Source organism: Natrix helvetica, assembly GCF_964273705.1.
Source record: "Natrix helvetica genome assembly, chromosome: 12".
Taxonomy (NCBI): Eukaryota; Metazoa; Chordata; class Lepidosauria; order Squamata; family Natricidae; genus Natrix; species Natrix helvetica.
This window is the reverse complement of record NC_138556.1, coordinates 10,788,026-10,807,159: the sequence shown is the minus strand read 5'-3', so window position 1 is coordinate 10,807,159 and position 19,134 is coordinate 10,788,026. Positions and strand designations below refer to the sequence as shown.

Here is a 19,134-nt window from a genome sequence, read left to right as displayed (position 1 = left end):
CTGGATGCTACTAATTCGATCCAACAGTTTCATCGTCCAAATCGATCAATTCAGAAAGTCACGCGGGTTTGTAAATTATGTGGAATCAAAATCTTCACGTTGCCTTATTTTCTTCTGGCTGAGAAATCGTGTCTTAATCCAGTGGGATCTCTTTGCCTTCTTGATTCAAATGGCCATTTTTGTAGGATCCTGCATTGGCCTGGCTTATTGTGAGGGGGAATAATCAAATAAAAATCTCTCAAAAACCACGAGAATAACGATAAAAAGCATGCTGGGAGCTGCTTTGTCTTCCCTGCCCCCACCCCACTTGCTGAGAAAAAGAAAAGAAAGAGAAAATTTGCCCAGAATTTATGAGGATTGACCTTTTCCTCAATGCCCTCCACCCACCTAATCTGTTTAAATAAATATTCCATCCCCCACATCATAATGTGTTAGAGAGCTGTTTCTCTAATTTGTTAGAGTGTTTTTTCTCTGTGTCTCTGTCCCTCTCTGTCCCTCTCCCTATCTCTCTGTCTCCCGCTCTGTCTCTTTCTCTCTCTGTCTGTCTCTGTCTCACTCACTCTCTGTCTGTCTCTCTGTCTCTGTCTCTTTCTCTGTGTGTGTGCCTCTCTGTCTGTCTCTTTTTGTCTGTCTCTCTGTCTCCCACTCTCTCACTCTCTCTGTGTCTGTCTCTGTCTGTCTCTTTCTGTCTGTCTCTCTCTGTCTGTCTGTCTTTCTGTCTCTCTCTCTGTCTGTCTGTCTGTCTGTCTCTCTGTCTGTCTCTGTCTGTCTGTCTGTCTGTTTCCCTCTCTCTCACTCTCTCTGTGTCTGTCTCTGTCTCTTTCTGTCTGTCTGTCTCTCTCTCTCTTCTCCCTCCCCTCCACAACAAACTCTCTTGAAGAAGAAAAATGAGGGAGATGATATATTCAGGCTTTCCTATCTGGAAAAAAACAGGTGGAGACATGGATTTGCAGTTGGGCTATTTCCCCCCCACCCCCCAAATTGGACCCTTATGGTAGTTGGTTCTTTTTTTAAAAAAAAAATAATCTTCCACCCTCATCAACACATTCTGCCCTGGCAGAAGGTTGGAGGCCTGCTTTTAACCAAGGATCCTAATTCTGTAGTTTAGAGCAAGTTAGAATTAAACAAGTGAGGTCAACTGTGACTAGATGGGCTCATCTTGAAAAATTATTCCAATGTCCTTGGCTGAGCAGTACTTGAATAAAAGAGGAGAGAAAGGAATGAAGCAAAGCATCAGGCATCCATAAATAGTTCCTCATCTCCCTTCCTTCTACGGTACCCTGTTGCTACTCAACTATGTTGCTCTCCGTTCTTTTCTTTTCTTACACTGAGAAGTGTAAGTGTTTCTTTTCTTACACTGAGAGCACTGACACCACTGGATGACATCGCCAGGTCTCACTGCTTTAGCAGAGTAAGGAAGATACTCAGAGATGATTCACACTCTGGTCAGTGTCTCTTTGCACTTCTACCATCAGGCAGAAGACATCAAAGTATAGCCAGCCGAACAAACAGGTTTAAAAATAGTTGCTATCGTTGGGCTGTGAGACTTTTAAATACAACCACAATCACTCCATGCACACGCTAGTTTTTTTTCTTTTTCTTTCTTTCTTTTTTCATTTCTGTTATAATTCTGTTATAACCAGTGAGGTTAAAACCAATTTTGTTGTATTTAAGTACAATGACAATAAAGATTCTACTTATACTTATATGCACCAAAGACAAATTCCTTGTGTGTCTAATAACACTTGGCTGATAAAATAATTCTATTCTATTCTATTCTATTCTATTCTATTCTATTCTATTCTATTCTTTTATTTTCTCCCTCCTAGAACTTCATGGTGCATTAGATATTTCAATTAGCAATCCAGTTTGGTGTAGAAGCCATGACTTTGCACATGTGCAATTTTATGGCTTTTTCAGGTATAACAGAGACCCAGTTTAATGTAAGGGTGAAGGTGTCGGCCTAGAAATCAGGGGACTGTGAGTTCTAATCCCACTTTAGGCATGAAAGTCCAATCCACTTCAAAGATTATTGTTATGGGGGAAATAGGAGGAGGAGGGTATATTAGGTAAGTTTGCCACCTTGAGTTACTTATCAAGGAATAAAGGTGGGGTAAATAATTAATAAAAAGGAAAGAAAGAAGGAAAAAGGAAAGAAAGGAAAAAGGAAAGACAGAAAGAAAAAGAAAAAGAAAAAGAAAGGAAGGAAGGAAGGAAGGAAGGAAGAAAGAAAGAAAGAAAGAAAGAAAGAAAGAAAGAAAGAAAGAAAGAAAGAAAGAAAGAAGAAAATGTTCACTTCAGGATATTCCAAATCTAATTTCTTGACAAAGCTGCTTCCTTATTCGCCCTAGTTGATGGTAAGAGCACAATAAATCAATGACACATCAGAAACACACATCAGTAGCTCTCAAAAACTTTCTGATGAATGTTTTTGACCTGACAGTTTTATACACACATTTTCTATAAGGTTCTCAAAACTTTTATGTAGTTTTCATGTAATGTGTCCTTTTATGACAGATATATTTTGAACTATTTATATTCCTCAACACATGCCTACATCACAGGTATCACATCACAGCTTTTAGAAATGGGACTGAAGCAGTTGTTAAAAGCCCCCCACCCCACCCCAAAAAAGCATAGTCTAGATTATTTTAATTAGATGACAAGAAGGAACACCCAGCAGTAGAGGTAGAATTTTCTCTAATGTCCTATTTGCTTCCCTGGGCACAAAGAACCTATCTGTCAATGAACAGGTATTACACGTTCAAGATAAAAATTCAGAGAAACGAAAGGTGGCAATGGAACCAAAGAGCTATCAAACAATTGCAATCATATGTTTTTTATTGGGTATTAATTTCACCTTGCTTTTTTATTTTGGATAGAATCAGTGTTGCTCGAACTGTCAGAAGTATAAAATACTAAATTAAGATCAAACATATAACTCAAACAATACATAATTCCTAAAGTCTGGGAGAAGCGATTATGTTTTCTCTGCTACTACTCCTGAATTTTCTATGTCGGGGTGTCAAACTAGATTTCATTGAGGGCCGCATCAGGGTTTTGTTTAATCTCAGGGAGGCTGGGAGGGGGCATGGCCCGAGTAGATGTAGCTGGGGTTAGCGTGGCCAGGAGTGGCCAGCTCGATGTCACTCGTGTCCAGGGCACCTGTGGTGGCCATGTGCTAAGGCAAGATTTCCCTCAGAACCTCCCTCCCTCTCATTATAATCCTCTTTCCTTCCTTCCTTTTCTTCTTTTTTCTTCCCTCTTCATTCTCCTTTCTTCTTCCTTCCCCTCTTTCCTTATTTTTCTTCCTTGCTCGCTTGCCATCTTCACATTTCTTTTTTTTTGTCTTTCCTCTTTCCCTTTCTCCTTTCCTGACCCTTCTTGGATTCTCAAATGCAAAAGCGGAAACATTTCTCCTTTTGTTTTGTTTTTAGTTTGTTTTGCTAGCCCTCTGCCAGTGAAAACGGAGCTCAGGGTGGGAGAGAAATGATCTGCCCTCCCAAGTTCCATTTTTTTTTCTGGCAAAGACACTGCGGGCCAGTCCTTTGCTATTTCCAGGGTGGCCATGCAAGCCAGATCTAAGCACCCCGGGGCCTTGAATTTGACATCCCTGTTCTATATTGTTGGTGCCCATAGACAAGAAAGTTTTTTCTTTATGTGCTGTACTTCTGTCCACACTTATCTTCTTTAAAAACAGGCAGTTATGCACTTAATAATGAGCCATTTGTATGTTTGGATAAATATGGGTATAGAAAATCTTAAATCAAGTGTAAATAGGTCATCCATTGATCTTTTAAAACATTCATGCTTAGAGAATTAAATGACATGGATGAGCAGAATCTGAGAGAGCAAGCTGGATCTAAAAATTCCTAGTTTGGGCTACCTGTAATATAAACCCAGTTCAATTGTTTTGTTTCATAATATTTTAAAAAAATGGAAGATTTTGATTTAAGTCACTTGTGATCAATGTAAGAGAACCCTGGTGTTTTGCAATTGGATTCTAAGAGTCAATACCCAGCAGGGCTATTGATCCTGCTAACTTCACATGAAAACATATTATCCAAACACTGAGTCAAAACAAAATTTGATCTGTTTCATTGACAGATCAGAGAGCAAAGTGAGATTTAAAAAAAAAACGTTCGCCTTTCTTTTTCATGTATCTTCAAATACTTTGGGTGTTCAAGAGAATGGCTTCAACAAATCTGAATCATGACCCCAAAATTAATTTTGTGGACTTTGGGGTGGTGGTGGTGCCCAAAATAAATCATATGTTTTGAGATAAATCATATCTAGAAAAAAGAAGATATGAAAGCTAATAACATTGTGAGCAACACATGATAATCAGATGTATTGCTGTACTAAGTCTCATTCATCTTTAATACTTTCTTGGTGCATTAACTTGGGGTTTCCTAAAGAGGCTAATGTACTTTAGTGATAGTAGTTGAACTGCGTTCATAGTAATAAGGTCTTCAGTTTACATAAACAAAACATGAGACTAGAGTGTTAGACTGCACTGGTCACAACGGAAAAGGAGCCTGGATTACAAAAAGTAAAAAATATTTTCTGATCATTACACTGGGAGTCATATATCATAGTCTTCAAAAGCTTCAAAGTCCAAGTTGGCAATAGGCCTTGTGTAGTGTGGGTCCTATCTTTCCATCACAATCTGTTTACGTGTTGCCATTTTCAACCTTATGTCTCCACATTCAACATTTCTAGTCTGCATAGCAACTACTACTTGCTGCAGAGGTTGGCAGGTGTAACATGTAGAGGATACTAGGCTGCTGTGTATGTGTTCATGTATGTATGAGATGTGGTCGTGATGCATTAGGTTGTCATGGTATCCTGCTAGGTAGCAGCTGTGGTGGCAAGGCATCCAACTGATGAGAGTGGTTGGCATGGCAACCTCAAGGGGCCTGTCTTTATTCTGCCCATACTCAAAAGGTTGGAGTGGGGAAGGTCTTTCTTGGAGTGGTTATCCTAGGGACCACATCTGTTGGTTTGTCTATTGCCATAAAGCACATCATGAGGCCCATCTTCAGCCACTGAGCTGCCTTCTGGAGGAGAGGGCAGCTCCTTAGATACCAGGAGCGCTCTTCTAAGAACCGGGTTGCCATGGCGCCAATTTCAACGAAGATGCGGTTGCCATGACAGCGACGCAGAAGGCGAGATAGAGGGGACCCAAGGCGCGTCGCGCCCTCCAGACGCCAGAGGACGCTGCCCGGCGCATAAGCGTAGTAAGACATAACGCGCAGTAGTCACTCTAGTCTCCCCTCCTTTCCTCTATAGCCCTCGTGCGAATTTCGAGCTTCAGAGCGGGGCGGCCAGTCCAGCTGCGGCGGACTCGTTGGTGGGGTTAGCCCCGCCTCCTCTGGCGGAAAGATGGCGGCCGCCAGCGCCGTCGAGTGAGCTGTGGAGGTTCGCCCCATCAGGAGCGATTCGGAGCGGGAAGCATCGAGGTGGGGTCTCCCCTTGCCGCGTCCTCCCGGAGTACGCGTGGAAGCGCTGGCCCCGTGCGCGGGGAGGGGGAATCGCGCTCCTCCACGCCGTGGTTTTCTGTCGCCGAAGGGCTGCTGCTGCCGCCTCTTAGCCGTCCTTGGGAGGGAAAGGGGCTTCAGTCGCCTCCTTGGGCTCTCCCTTCAGAGCATAAACCGAGGGATGGGGAATGCCGATTGAAGCTGATCCCCCAAAGGCCAGCCTCTGGCGAGCCATACATTCCTTGCTTTCTTTATATATCAAAACTTCTTACAGGTGAAGGTTGTGCAATTTGATACTCTGGGAGGTGTGCAATTTAATCAAGATCATAAAACATTTAAAAAAAAACCCGAAAAATTTAGGATATTAAAAAAATTCAAAAATGTAAAACATAGAAATATGTGAGTAGAGTAGAATAGAAAAGAAATGCAGAATAGAATAGAATAAGGACTAGAATAGAATAGAATAGGATAAGGAATAGAATAGAATAAGAAAGAGAAAAGAATTCTTTATTGGCCAAGTGTGATTGGACACACAAGGAGTTTGTCTTTGGTGCATATGCTCTCGGTGTACATAAAAAGACAAGATACATTCGTCAAGAATCATAAGGTGCAACACTTAATGATAGTCATAGGATAGAAATAAGCAATCAGGAAACAATATCAATATAAATCGTATGGATACAAGCAACAAAATCACAGTCATACAGTCCTAAGTGAGAGGAGATGGGTGATAGGAATGATGAGAAGACTAACAGTAATAGTAATGCAGCCTTAGTTAATAGTTTGACAGATAATGGAAGGATGCCATGACCCCAAAGGACGTGTGGGAGGTATTTATATTTCTCTCAAGTGGGGGGAAATCCTCTTAATGGATTAGTTAGTTCCTTGTTAGTGGAACTGCCCACCTTGATAGGTAGCTACTTCTCTAAATGTCCTTCTTTCCACTTAGATGGGTTGATTACTTCTGCAGAAAAGAGGAGTGCTGGCTGATTATTATTCTGTTTCTATTATTAAATGTATTTGTTATTGGGATATCTGCCGCCTTCAGTTACTTGCAACAATAATAAAGGCAGGATACAAATTATAATGCATGCATTTATTTGCTGCCCATCCTGCAGTTCGTGATGACTCTGAGCAGCTTACAATGTGAAATAATGTTAGGAGAGGAATGTAGACCTTTGAATACAATAAATTCAAGAATGCCTTTAATTTATCAGACTTATATCCTGCCTTGCTTCCAGGAGGTTAAAGCATCATACGTAATGCTCCCTTCTCAGTTTTCCCTGCAACAATTGCCCTGTGAGTAAAGTTGTGCTAAGAAAGAATAACTGACCCAAAGTCACCCAATGACTTTTCTATGTCTGAGGGTGGACTTGAACTGCATTGTCTTGCTCATTGGCTTTATTACCTACTTGCCTAAGAAATTCCCTTAGGCCAGATCAGCTCCATATGGTCTGTCCTGACTTGAAACAGTTTCAGGCAGGGTTTTTTGTCCCCCTGTATCTAGATATTTGAAATGTTCCAAATATAAAATATGCATTCCACCACATTGTGATTGTTTCACGTGTGCTTAAGAAAGAAAGGGGGGAAAGAAATGAACAAGAAACAAAGTAATAATATTCAACTTAAAAATCATCTGATTTGTACTGCATTCTACCCCCAATTCGTTAATCCTAGAAAGAATGGCTGAACTTGGATTCCAATATGTATTCAGATTCTATTCAGTCCAATCTACCTCACTTAGTTGCAAAGAAAAAACAAATAGCATCCTTGAAGGAAAGATGGAGATTCATGCTATTGCAGAGGGATTGCTACTATCTAAAAACCCTCAAATTCTTATTTGTATCAGATTTGATCATATTTCATAAAAGATTGAGCTAGATGTTTGAGCTGCTCTTTCTAATATTCTGGCCTGCTTTGATTACATCATCAAGGGGAATGGAATAACCCCAAAAGAGGGATGGGCTTCCTCTCAGTTTTTAGTCATTAGCTCTTCTGAGCAGTTTCTAATTTACATTCAATATTAGCTGGTTTCATTTGGGAAACAAATTCCTAAATTGCATTCCTTTATTTATAAGTATGATATTTTAGCACAGTTCTTGTGATAGTAATCCTGGAGAACGATATAGAAATTTGGAGAATCTTGTGGCAGCTTAAAAAGTAGTAGTTTTTTTTTTGTATCTGTGCGTGTGTGTGGAGCAGAAACCAGACGCTGAATTCATACTGTCATCACAGATTTGAATTGCTCTCTTTTTTTATAAGTACACACATGTGTTTCATCTTAACTAGATGTGGGTTTAAGACTGATGTCTCTTTCTTTCCTTTTTTCTCCAGTTTTATTACCACTGGCACTAGATGTCCCATTATTTGACAACATGATTGGCCGCCCTGTGGCTCTCTCAGAGCCCAGTATTCCTGGGACGTTTTCTGTTTGAAGAAATTAGGATGGAACATGACAACCCAACCATCAAACCTCGTCGGATCCAGAACCAGAATGTAATCTATCGTTTAGAACGCCGAAGGATCACCTCTGGCAAAATCGGGACACACTGGCACCAAGTCCGCATATTTCATCAAAACATTTTCCCCAATTTTACCGTGGTCAACGTTGAGAAGCCGCCCTGCTTTTTACGGAAATTTTCCCCCGATGGAAGATACTTCATTGCTTTCTCCTCAGATCAGACTTCCTTGGAGATTTATGAATACCAGGGATGCCAAGCGGCAGAGGATCTACTCCAGGGTTATGACGGAGAGATCTTGGCTAACGGCAACGACCAGAGGTCCATCAACATCCGTGGGCGTCTCTTTGAACGTTTCTTCGTCCTTCTTCATATTACCAACGTGGCCTCCAACGGTGAGCACTTGAACCGCGAGTGTAGCTTGTTTACAGACGATTGTCGATATGTCATTGTTGGCTCTGCTGCCTATCTGCCTGAGGAGCCCCATCCTCCCTTTTTTGAGGTTTACCGCAACAGTGAATCGGTGACTCCTAATCCCAGGTCTCCTTTGGAAGATTATTCTTTGCACATTATAGACCTGCACACGGGTAGATTGTGTGACACCCGGACATTCAAATGTGACAAGGTCATTTTATCCCACAACCAAGGACTCTACCTATATAAGAATATCTTGGCTATTCTCTCTGTGCAGCAGCAAACTATTCATGTCTTTCAGGTCACTGCTGAAGGCACCTTCATTGACGTACGAACTATAGGGCGCTTTTGCTACGAGGATGACCTGCTCATGCTCTCTGCCGTCTATCCAGAGGTCCAGAGGGATTCACAGACTGGGATGGCCAACCCATACAAAGAGCCGTTCATCAATTCTCTGAAACACAGGCTGTTGGTCTATTTGTGGCGAAGGGCAGAGCAAGATGGAAGCGCTATGGCTAAAAGGAGATTCTTCCAATATTTTGACCAGCTGAGGCAGCTTCGCATGTGGAAGATGCAGCTGTTGGATGAGAATCACCTCTTCATTAAATACACAAGCGAGGATGTAGTCACTTTACGAGTGACGGATCCTTCACAGGTAGGAATATAAGTAATTTCATGGTATTGGGGTTTTGTATGGTTGTATTGTGAGGGTTAAGCTCAGTGGCTAAGACGCTGAGCTTGTCGATCAGAAAGGTCGGCAGTTCTGCAGTTCAAATCCCTAGCGCCGCGTAATGGAGTGAGCTCCCGTTACTCGTCCCAGCCTCTGCCAACCTAGCCATTTGAAAGCATGTAAAAATGCAAGTAGAAAAAATAGGAGCCACTTTTGGTGGGAAAGTAACAGCGTTCCGTGCACCTTCAGCGTTGAGTCATGCCGGCCACATGACCATGGAGATGTATTTGGACAGTGCTGGTTCTTCGGCTTTGAAATGGAGATGAGCACTGCCCCCTAGAGTCAGGAACGACTAGCACAGGGAACTTTTACCTTTACCTAAGAGAAAACAACAACAACAACCCTTGAGTCTAATGTAGTTTGGATTCCTGAAATTCTGCTTTGGTTATTTAGCTTCACTTTTTACACCTTTTAGATGGAGCAAGAGATGTAATTTTCCAGGAGATCTTCTTACCATTTCTATGTGTGCTCCTGGGACCAAAGCAAAGTGTGTTCCCTCTGAAGGACTTAATGCAATTGAGTCCTCTAAAGAAAGAAAACCTGGGCTGATTGATAGGACAGATTTCCTGAGGGCTCCATAAGATGATTGCAAAAATGTGCAGGAAAAAAAACTCTGAAAATCAAATGGAGGGTGGGGAGGGAGGGAAATGACTGGATAAATTAACCCCAGTTTTAAAGAAACAATGGAGGAACATAACCCGAGTAAATGCTGGTAAGGATGTAGGTTAATAGGAGAAAGGTATTTGTAGACCAAGAAAGGGTGGTCTTAAAAGGAAAAAAAGAAGCTTGAATAATCAGAGAAATGGGCTTACGTAGTATGACAGTATGTCTGATTGCCCTCTTCAGTGAAAAGCTGTTCAGTTTTTTGAGTAGTGTGTGTGTAGTACTGTAGTGTGTTTTCAGTAGTGTGTAGGAGAAGGAGTGGCAGGAGTGGCAGAACTTGGGGCGGTAGTGTGTAGGAGAAGGAGTGGCAGAACTTGGGGCGGAGTTAAAAGAGGGATCAGCCGAGAATCCCTACGTAGCCACAAGTGGTCTAACTCCCTTTGAATTTCCTTGATCTTTGTCTAACTCCAGATGCCAACTTTTACTTGAGAAGATTCCTGTGCATAGGCACGAGTAGCAATATATCACTTTAATTGGACCATCACGTGCCGACCCAATCTTTCACTCCTGATGGGTTGCTTCTTAGTTCTTCAGAATTCTCCTTCCTTTGGGGGTGTAAGATGGGCTCAAAAGACCGTGACTTGCAGCTGATACTTCTCAAAGCATTGGCCTTTTCTTGATGGAGGCTTTTAAAAAGTGTGAGGTTTCCCAGATGTTGTGTGTCTTAGGTGCAGTGTTGTTTTGGTTGCTCATGGCAGCTCAGTGGAAGGCCTAAGCCCGTGATGGAGAACCTCTTTGTTGTTGGGTGCCAAAAATGCGAGTGCGAGCATGCGATAGCGCATGCGCATGCCGGCACCCATAATGCAAAGCCTCCCCGGCCACCCGGAGGCACTCCGGAAGCAGGAAACGGATCATTTTTGAACTTCTGGTAGGCCCATTGGGCCCATTTTTTGCCTTCCCTAGGCTCCGGGGGCTTTCCTGAAGCTTGGGGATGGCAAAAATGGCCTATCTCGGCCCTCCAGAAGGCCGAAAATCAGCTAGCCAGCACGCGCGTGCACGGTTCATGTCCCGGCAGATATGGCTCCACATGCCACCTGTGGCACGCGTGCTATAGGTTCGCCATCACGGGCCTAAGCACACCTCTCGTGATTGGAAGCGGGTGGAACAGGGTTGCCCCCATATTTCAAGCAGCGATGATTGACAGAGATACACGACAGCATCCCTTCTGACTATTCTGACAGCCACATTAGACTTCTAGGGTTTCCCTGCTTTTCTTGGCCCCACGTCTATTTTTGGCCAAAAAAAAGAGATTTTAGCTGAGATGCATGGAGAGATTTAATACGGGTAGCTCTCGACATGCAACAGCTTGTTTAGTGACCATTTGAAGTCGTAAAGTGACTTTATGGCCCATTTTTCACGTTCCTGACCATTGCAGCATCCCCCTGGTCACAGGATCAAGATGCCGGCAACTGGTTCATATTGATGACAATTGCGGTACCCAGGCAGAGGTGGCATTCAGCCGGTTCTGACCGGTTCTGGCGAATCGATAGCGGAAATTTTAAGCAGTTTGGAGAACCGGCAAATACCACCTCTGGCTGGCCCCTCCCAGCTGATTGGTCTATTGCTGCCTGCCAGCTGATCGGCTGGGTCTTCTTTTCTTGCCCTGCACAGGAGAACGGAGCTGGAAAGCAGGTTAGTGGGATGGGGAGGGAATGGGGATTTTGCAGTATCCTTCCCCTGCCACACCCACCAAACCACACCCACAGAACCAATAGTAAAAAATTTTGAATCCCACCACTGATCCTGGGGGCCAGAATATCACCTTTTGTGACTTTCTGAGTAGCAAAGTCAATGGGGATTCCCTTAACGACCATGTTACTAACTTAACAGCTAGTGATTCACTTAACAACGGTGGCAAGAAAGGTCATAATGTGGGGCAAAATTCACTTCACAAATACCTCACTTAGCAACAGAAATTTTGTGCTCGTTTGGAGATAAGTCAAGGACTCTATACGACTTAACTCGTATAGAAATTCCTTCATTGCCAGGGATCAACTGAGCAGGCTTAATTTTTCTTGTGATTTGATAAGCAGGTGTCTAACGTTCACGATAATAAAAACAACTATAACTTGCTTTTTTTTTTTAAGGGAAAAAAAAAGATCCTCAAGATTCAGTGCTGTAAAAACTTAAATTACAACCCTCTGGAAAGATGCAAAATATGATCAAGTTTTTGGATTCACCTGCAATCTATTTCCTAAGGGGAAAATTCTTTACTGCTACTTAGGAGACTCGGTTAAAATCAAAACAGACTTTTTCAACGTTCTTAGATAAGAATACCAGTAATTCAAAATAAATAGTTAATGGCACTCATCTTTTCTTTTCTAAATCAGCAGGCGATCCTAAACTGTTTACAGGCAGCAACAGAGCACAATACCATCTAAAAGACTCGATCTCGGCATGTTAGAAATATTAAGACAGCCAAAGGAAATTACTGCCCCCCCCCCCCCAACGCCTTCCTAAATAAGTCCTACAACTCTCACCTTTCTGCATATACCGAAGGAATAATAAGCTGCCAGCTCACAACTGACTGGGGGGAAAAAAATAAAGGAAAAAAAAAAACCATTTCCCAGCAGGAACTAAAATTAAATCTGCTTCTCTGAGAAGAGAAGCAAAATCACCCTTGGCAGAGAAAGCAGAAGTGGAATGTTGTGTCCATTTCGAAATAAACAAAGCAAAAGAAGGCATTGGAGGAATTTCACCTAGCTTCGTAAACGATTTGACAGCGGTTAATAGCCCAGTCAAATCGGCTCTCCTTTCAGATGATGGAAAAGGCAAGGCATGCGTGACAATAGACAGGATCCTTCCACAAAACGAGCTGTTTCCTTTTTGGTTTGCTGTGCGGTCGGCGGGAGTTGGCTTGCTCACCTGAAGCCGCTGCCTCGTGTCTTACCCAACCGGCAATCAATTTCTCCCTTCTTCCTTCTTCCAGCCTTCCTTTTTCGTGGTGTACAACATGGTGACTACCGAGGTAATTGCCGTCTTTGAAAACACATCGGACGAGCTGCTGGAACTCTTTGAGAATTTCTGCGACCTCTTCCGCAACGCCACCCTCCACAGCGAGGCCGTTCAGTTCCCTTGCTCGGCCTCCAGCAACAATTTCGCCAGGCAGATCCAGCGCCGGTGAGCCTCATGCCTTCTGTTAAAACACACACACACACACACACACACACACACACACACACACACACACACACACATGGGGTCAGACAAAAGCAGGAAGGTCGAAAGGACTAAAGCTGAATGTCAGCGTTTCAAATATCATCCAAAATTAAATCAGAGTCCAAGGCAGAGCTTTCCTCAAAATTCCAATGTATTAAGAGAGACACGTTGGCACCTCTGTGGAAAACCCGAGTCTGAAAGCTTCCTAGGTTTTCCACCCAGTTGAAAGTTCATGATCTTGCCCCCACACCCACAAGTCCACCCCATGGTTCAATCTTCCACTGTCATGCTGGCAGCTTCCACCCATCCACTTCCGGTCAGGTGCAGAGGTGCAGACACAAAGAATGACCTTGGGCTTCTAGAAAGGAATGTTTTTATTTTGACAACAACACATTCAACTCCTTACTATTCCCCCTCCCAATTACCCCACTAATGAAACGGCATAGAAAAATAATAGAGAGTGTGACAGGCCAAAGATCCAGCAAGGAATATGGCTGCAGGCCTGACACTGAAAACGTCAGGTTCAGCTGCCCAAATGAATTGGAAATGTTCTCATGTCTTCCAGTAAATATGTGTGAAGGGTGGCGCAGGCTTTTGGGTTCTCTACACGGAGAACTACAATGGAGATAGATACACGAGGAGAGAGATGCACGAGAAGAGAAAGATGCACCCTCACATGGCCTCCCTTATATATACAGCTTCTTAAAGTGGCAGTAACCCTCCTGACTCATCCTCATGTCGTCATCTGGGTTTACAGCCTTACAGCAGCTGGTCAGCGATGAAATCCTCATTACGCTGACAAAGAGATTGAATGAACAATGACTTTTTAATAGCGCAAGGTGATTTGGTTGTCTCTAAATTATTAATTCATGTTTTCTCGAAGAAAAAGATATTTCGCACTTCAAACGAGTTATGTTTTTTTAACCCTTGGTTTTCTTTGGCTCAGCATCTGGTTTAGCGCTTTCTCATTATTTTTTCTGCTAGAGTTCCAACTGTCGGTACTTCTTGTTTTTATCCTTCCACATAATCATCCATTGAGTGAAGGCTGTTCTATAAAAATGGTTAAGGACCATAAGTTGTACTAAAGGAATTAATGGGAGTAATTTTTTGGATGGGGTGGGGTGTTTTTTTGGGAGGGGTCATCGCTGATTTTCTTACAGAGAAGCCCCTAATGAGCTTCTAAGGAATCTCTGTTAGATTTATTTTTTTTGTTGGAAAGGCAATCTAAAAATGATTATGCTGCTCAATGTCTCTTCGAGTGCAGGTGATTCACTACTTGAGAACCATTTCACTGGTGATCTGTCTTCATAGCAACGTAGCTGCTTCATTTGTGTCTTAATTGCTCTGGAGGAGCTTAACTACACGTTCTACATGTTCCCCTTTCTTACGTTTTAATCTCAAAACAAGCACATGAAATAGACAAGTTTGAATTTCCGTAGCTTCGTGGGATTTGAACCTGATCTCTGACTCTCTGAATGATGCCATCATTTCCTCTAACTCAGGGGTGTTAAACTCAAGGCCTGCAGGCCGATCCACGGGGTGCTTAGAACTGGCTCACGGGCCCGCCCTGGAAACAGCAAAGGCGGCTCTCCTGAGCACCATTTTCGCTGGCAGAGGGTTGCAGGAAACCGTCGGAGCCAAAAACGGAGCTCGGAAGCCCGTTTTCACTGGCAGAGTGCTCAGGCGCAACAACACAAGTGACATTGAGCTGGTCACGCCAGTGGTGGGATTCAAATTTTTTTACTACTGCTTCTGTGGCCCGCGGCGTGGCTTGGTGGGCCTGGCAAGGGAAGGATACTGTAAAACCTCCATTCCCTCTCCACTCCAGGGGAAGGATATTGCAAAATCCCCATTTCCTCCCCATCAGCTGGGACTCGGGAGGCAGAGAATAGATGGGGGCGAGGCCAGCCAGAGGTGGTATTTACCGGTTCTCCAAACTACTCAGAATTTCCACAACTGGCTCTCCAGAACTGGTCAGAACCTGCTGAATAACCAACCCTCACTACGCCTCCCCCCTCCTGCCCCCCCCCCCCCCCGAGGTCAAACACAACCTTGATGCGGTCCCCAATGAAACCGAGTTTGACACCCCTGCTCTTAACCTTATTCAGTGACTACAGCTTCAAGGTCTTAGGCAGAAGTTCTTCAAATTCCCTGCCCCCCTCCCCCAACATATTTTTCTCAAAAGAGATATCAAAGATTGGCCACAGCTGAACTCCAGTCCTTATGTGAACTCGGGATCCTTGTTTGTCTGATTTTTCCAAAGCTAACCTATAGTAGTGCCGAGTGGGTGGAAGGCAGGAGAGGTTTTTTTTTTTTTAATGTCATTTCTTTCAGCTTGATAGCCTTCACCTTCTCTGCTTCAGTTTCAAGGACACCATTGTCAACGCAAAGTACGGGGGACACACAGAGGCTGTGCGTCGGCTCCTGGGTCAACTTCCAATCAGCGCGCAATCATACAGTGGCAGCCCTTACCTTGACCTCTCCCTCTTCAGCTATGATGACAAGTGGGTTTCGGTCATGGAACGCCCCAAAACGTGTGGCGACCACCCAATCAGGTATGCACCACCGTGCCTTCATTTCCACGATTACATTAGAAAGGACAAGCCGTTGGATGTAGTTTGCTTCCCAGTTGGCCAGGAAACAGGTAATCATAAGGTTTATGTTATGTCTCATTCATTCTGGGCAATTAATAGGGTCCTTGGTTTGATCCACCACAGGCTAACAAGTAGTCCTCAACTTACCACCACTATGGGAGGGGTATGTTGTTAAATGAGAAAGGTGTTTAATAGCAATAGCGCTTAGGATTATATTCCGCTTCACAGTGCTTTTACAGCTTTCTCTTAAGCAGTTTACAGAGTCAATCTGTTGCCCCCAATAACCAACTTCAGAAAGATGGAAGGCTGAGTCAACCTTGAGCCAGTCAGGATCGAACTGCTGGCAATCAGCACAATTAGCCTGTAGTACTACCTTCTAACAGGAAGGAAGGAATGGCACTTAGAGTTATATACTGCTTCAAAGTGCTTTACAGCTTTCTCTAAGCAGTTTACAGAGTCAGCCTATTACCCTCAACAATCTGGGTCCTCATTTTACCCACCTCGGAAAGATGAAAGGCTGAGTCAACCTTGAGCCAGTCAGGATCAAACTGCTGGCAATCAGCACAATTAGCCTGCAGTACTACCTTCTAACAGGAAGGAAGGAATTGCACTTAGAGTTATATACCGCTTCACAGTGCTTTACAGCTTTTTCTAAGCAGTTTACAGAGTCAGCATATTTGCCCCCAATAACCTGGGTCCTCATTTTACCTACCTCACAAAGATGGAAGGCTGAGTCAACCTTGAGCCGGGTGAGATTCGAACTGCCAAATTGCAGGCAGGCAGCAGGCGTAGTCTGCAATGCTGCCCTCTAACCACTGCCCTCAAGTGAGTTTTGCCCCATTTTATGACTTTTCTTGCCGCATTGGTTAAGTGAACGACTGCAGTTGTTAAGTTAGCAACCCGGTTGTGAAGTGAACCTGGCTTCCTCCTCGACTTCGCCTTATCAGAAGGTTGCAAAAATTGATCCCGTCAGCCCCGCGGGCCGTCATAAATATGAACCAGTTGGCGAGCATCCGAATGTAAATCACGGAAGCATGGACATGATGCAGCAGTCCAAAGTGTGGAAAATGGTGATAGGTCATTCCCCCCTCCCACCCTCCAGTGCCATTGTAATTTCAAACAGTCACTAAACTAACTGTTGTAAGTCGAGGGCTACCTGTATTCTTACGTTTAATTTAGTGTGATTTTATTCAGCTCTTCGGCAAACCCCCCCCCCCCAAAAAAAAAGGCCACCAGACCTGTTTGAGAGTGTAAGATCTAAACATTGTCCCAGAATGAAAGCTGAATGAGGCCGGAAAAGGAAAACAGAAAGCAGAGAATGGGATTGAGATTGGTTCCTGGAGCCGGATGAGGTAACTGATAAGCTAGGTGATAGGGGAGACATGGATAGAAGCTCAAATTGCTTTTCCTTTTGCAAAGGATGCTTTTCCAGAAATCAATACTCCCCACCTGTAATAGTGATTTCCCCCCCCCCCCCGGAGACTAATGATGATGTAGTTATATAAAACTCATCCCATTCATCGTTATTTTGAGTTTAAAATTCTCCCTCTTTATGCGTTATACGTCCATGCCACCATTGCTTTCCCTTGTAGCAATAGCAGCAGCATTTAGACTTATATACCACTTTACAGTGCTTTTAACCGGCCCTCTCTAAGCCGTTTACAGAGTCAGCCTCTTGCCCCCAACAATCTGGCTCCTCATTTGACCCACCACGAAAGGCTGAGTCAACCTTGAGCCTGGTGAGATTCAAACTGCCAAATTGCAGGCAGCCGGCAGTCAGCAGAAGTAGCCTGCAGTACTGCACTCTAACCACTGCACCATCGTGGCTCATGTAGCTTTTGGTGAGCTCCTGAGTAATTGTTCATCCACGCTGCCTTCCAGCCACACTCTCGATAACCTATGAATGACCTCCCTTTTCAATTTCACATTGCTGCTTGTTTTCCTCATGGATGTCCTTGACGCTTTGGAAAGGTCCGAACCCCAAAAGCTTATAGGTGATTGTGTGGCTGACTAACAAGGAAAAAAAACCTAGCAGTTCTGTAGATGTTCTCAGCAACGGGCTTTGGCAGTTATGAAAGCTAATAGCCCAGGTGTGCTGCTACGGTTTGAAAAGGCTGGAGAGAAATCCGAGCTTGTGGAGGCTTTTGTTTCCAGTGTCTGCTTAGCAAGCAGACCAGTTCCAAGAACTGAGGGGGATGAGCCTGGGCTTGGTTTCTCAGGAGCATCTGGAGCAGGGGTGTCAAACTCAAGGCCCGGGGGCCAGATCTGGCCCACAGGGTGGTTAGATCTGGCCCGCGGAGCCACCCTGGAAGCAGCGAAAGGCCGACCCACGGTGCCTCTGCCGCTGGCGGTCCTCCGGGGCTCCGTTTTTGCTGGCAGAGGGTTGCAAGAAGCCATCACAGCCGAAAACGGAGCTCGGGAGCCCATTTTTGTTGGCAGAACCGTCGGGCCGCCGCAGGCGCCCCCGACACGAGTGACGTCAAGCTGGCCACGCCCCCCCACAGCCCCACCCGAGGTCAAATACAAGCCTGATGTGGCCCTCAATGAAATCGAGTTTGACACCCCCCCCCCTCCTGATCTCGAGCAGGGATCTCCAACCTTGGCAACTTTACGGCTTGTGGTCTTCAACTCCCAGCATTCCTCAGCCAGTATGGCTGAATGGGGAATGCTGGGAGTTGGAGTCCCCAAATGTGCCAAGGTTGAAAGACCCCTGATCTAGAAGGCAGAGAGCCTTCCCTTCTGACCTTCTTTTCAACAACCGCAGTTGTTGTTTTTCCTACCCGTTTGAAGTTTATTCCCCATCTTCCCAGTTCCCAGTTCTGTCTGCTGCTCAAAAACTACTCCAATGCCAGTTCCCGCCCTCATGCCTTGTAGCACCCAGCTGATGGGCTGTTTTGGAGGTCTCCTTTGAACGTTTCCTTATTGGCATGCCTGAGTTCCAGCATAGTCCTCCATCCCCGAGAATTATGGAGCCTCTGCCTTCACGCCATGCTCGGCTTACTTTTGAGTTCTTCTTCCCTTTTTACCACCATGCGCCAAGCTGCTAAAACAGCACATTTCATGTTGGGTTGGATAGAAGATGATGGGTCTTTTGCCACCTGCTCCCCACCCACTTTAGGGACGTGGTGGCTCAGTGACTAAAAAACTGAGCTTGTCGATCAGAAAGGTCAGCAGTTCAGAGGTTTGAATCCCTAGCACCGCGTAAGGGAGTGAGCTCCCGTTACTCGTCCCAGCTTCTGCCAACCTAGCAGTTCGAAAGCACGTAAAAATGCAAGTAGAAAAAAATAGGAGCCACTTTTGGTGGGAAAGTAACAGTGTTCCGTGCACCTTCAGCGTTGAATCATGCCGGCCACATGACCACGGAGATGTATTTGGACAGTGCTGGTTCTTCGGCTTTGAAATGGAGATGAGCACTGCCCCCTAGAGTCAGGAACGACTAGCACAGGGAACTTTTACCTTTACCTAAGAGAAAACAACAACAACAACCCTTGGGAAGATAACAGCGTTCTGTGCGCCTTTGGTGTTTAGTCATGCCGGCCACATGACCACGGAGACGTCTTTGGACAGCGCTGGCTCTTCGGCTTTGAAACGGAAATGAGCATTCCCCCCCAGAGCCCAAAATGACTAGAACATAT

General features: G+C 44.4%; 1 protein-coding gene across 4 annotated transcripts in view; it reads left to right on the top strand.

Moving 5' to 3' along the window:
- Positions 1–5,303: 5,303 nt before the first annotated feature.
- The window catches only part of DET1 (DET1 partner of COP1 E3 ubiquitin ligase), a 47,669-nt gene continuing 33,838 nt past the window's right edge, over positions 5,304–19,134 (top strand). For all 4 annotated transcript variants that reach the window (XM_081964831.1, XM_081964832.1, XM_081964833.1 and 1 more), the window contains exons 1-4: positions 5,304–5,462; positions 7,815–9,008; positions 12,676–12,866; positions 15,269–15,460. In XM_081964831.1, the coding sequence (XP_081820957.1) occupies positions 7,926–9,008; positions 12,676–12,866; positions 15,269–15,460 (1,466 nt within the window). In that variant the 5' untranslated portion in view covers positions 5,304–5,462; positions 7,815–7,925. The remainder of the gene's footprint in view (positions 5,463–7,814; positions 9,009–12,675; positions 12,867–15,268; positions 15,461–19,134) is intronic.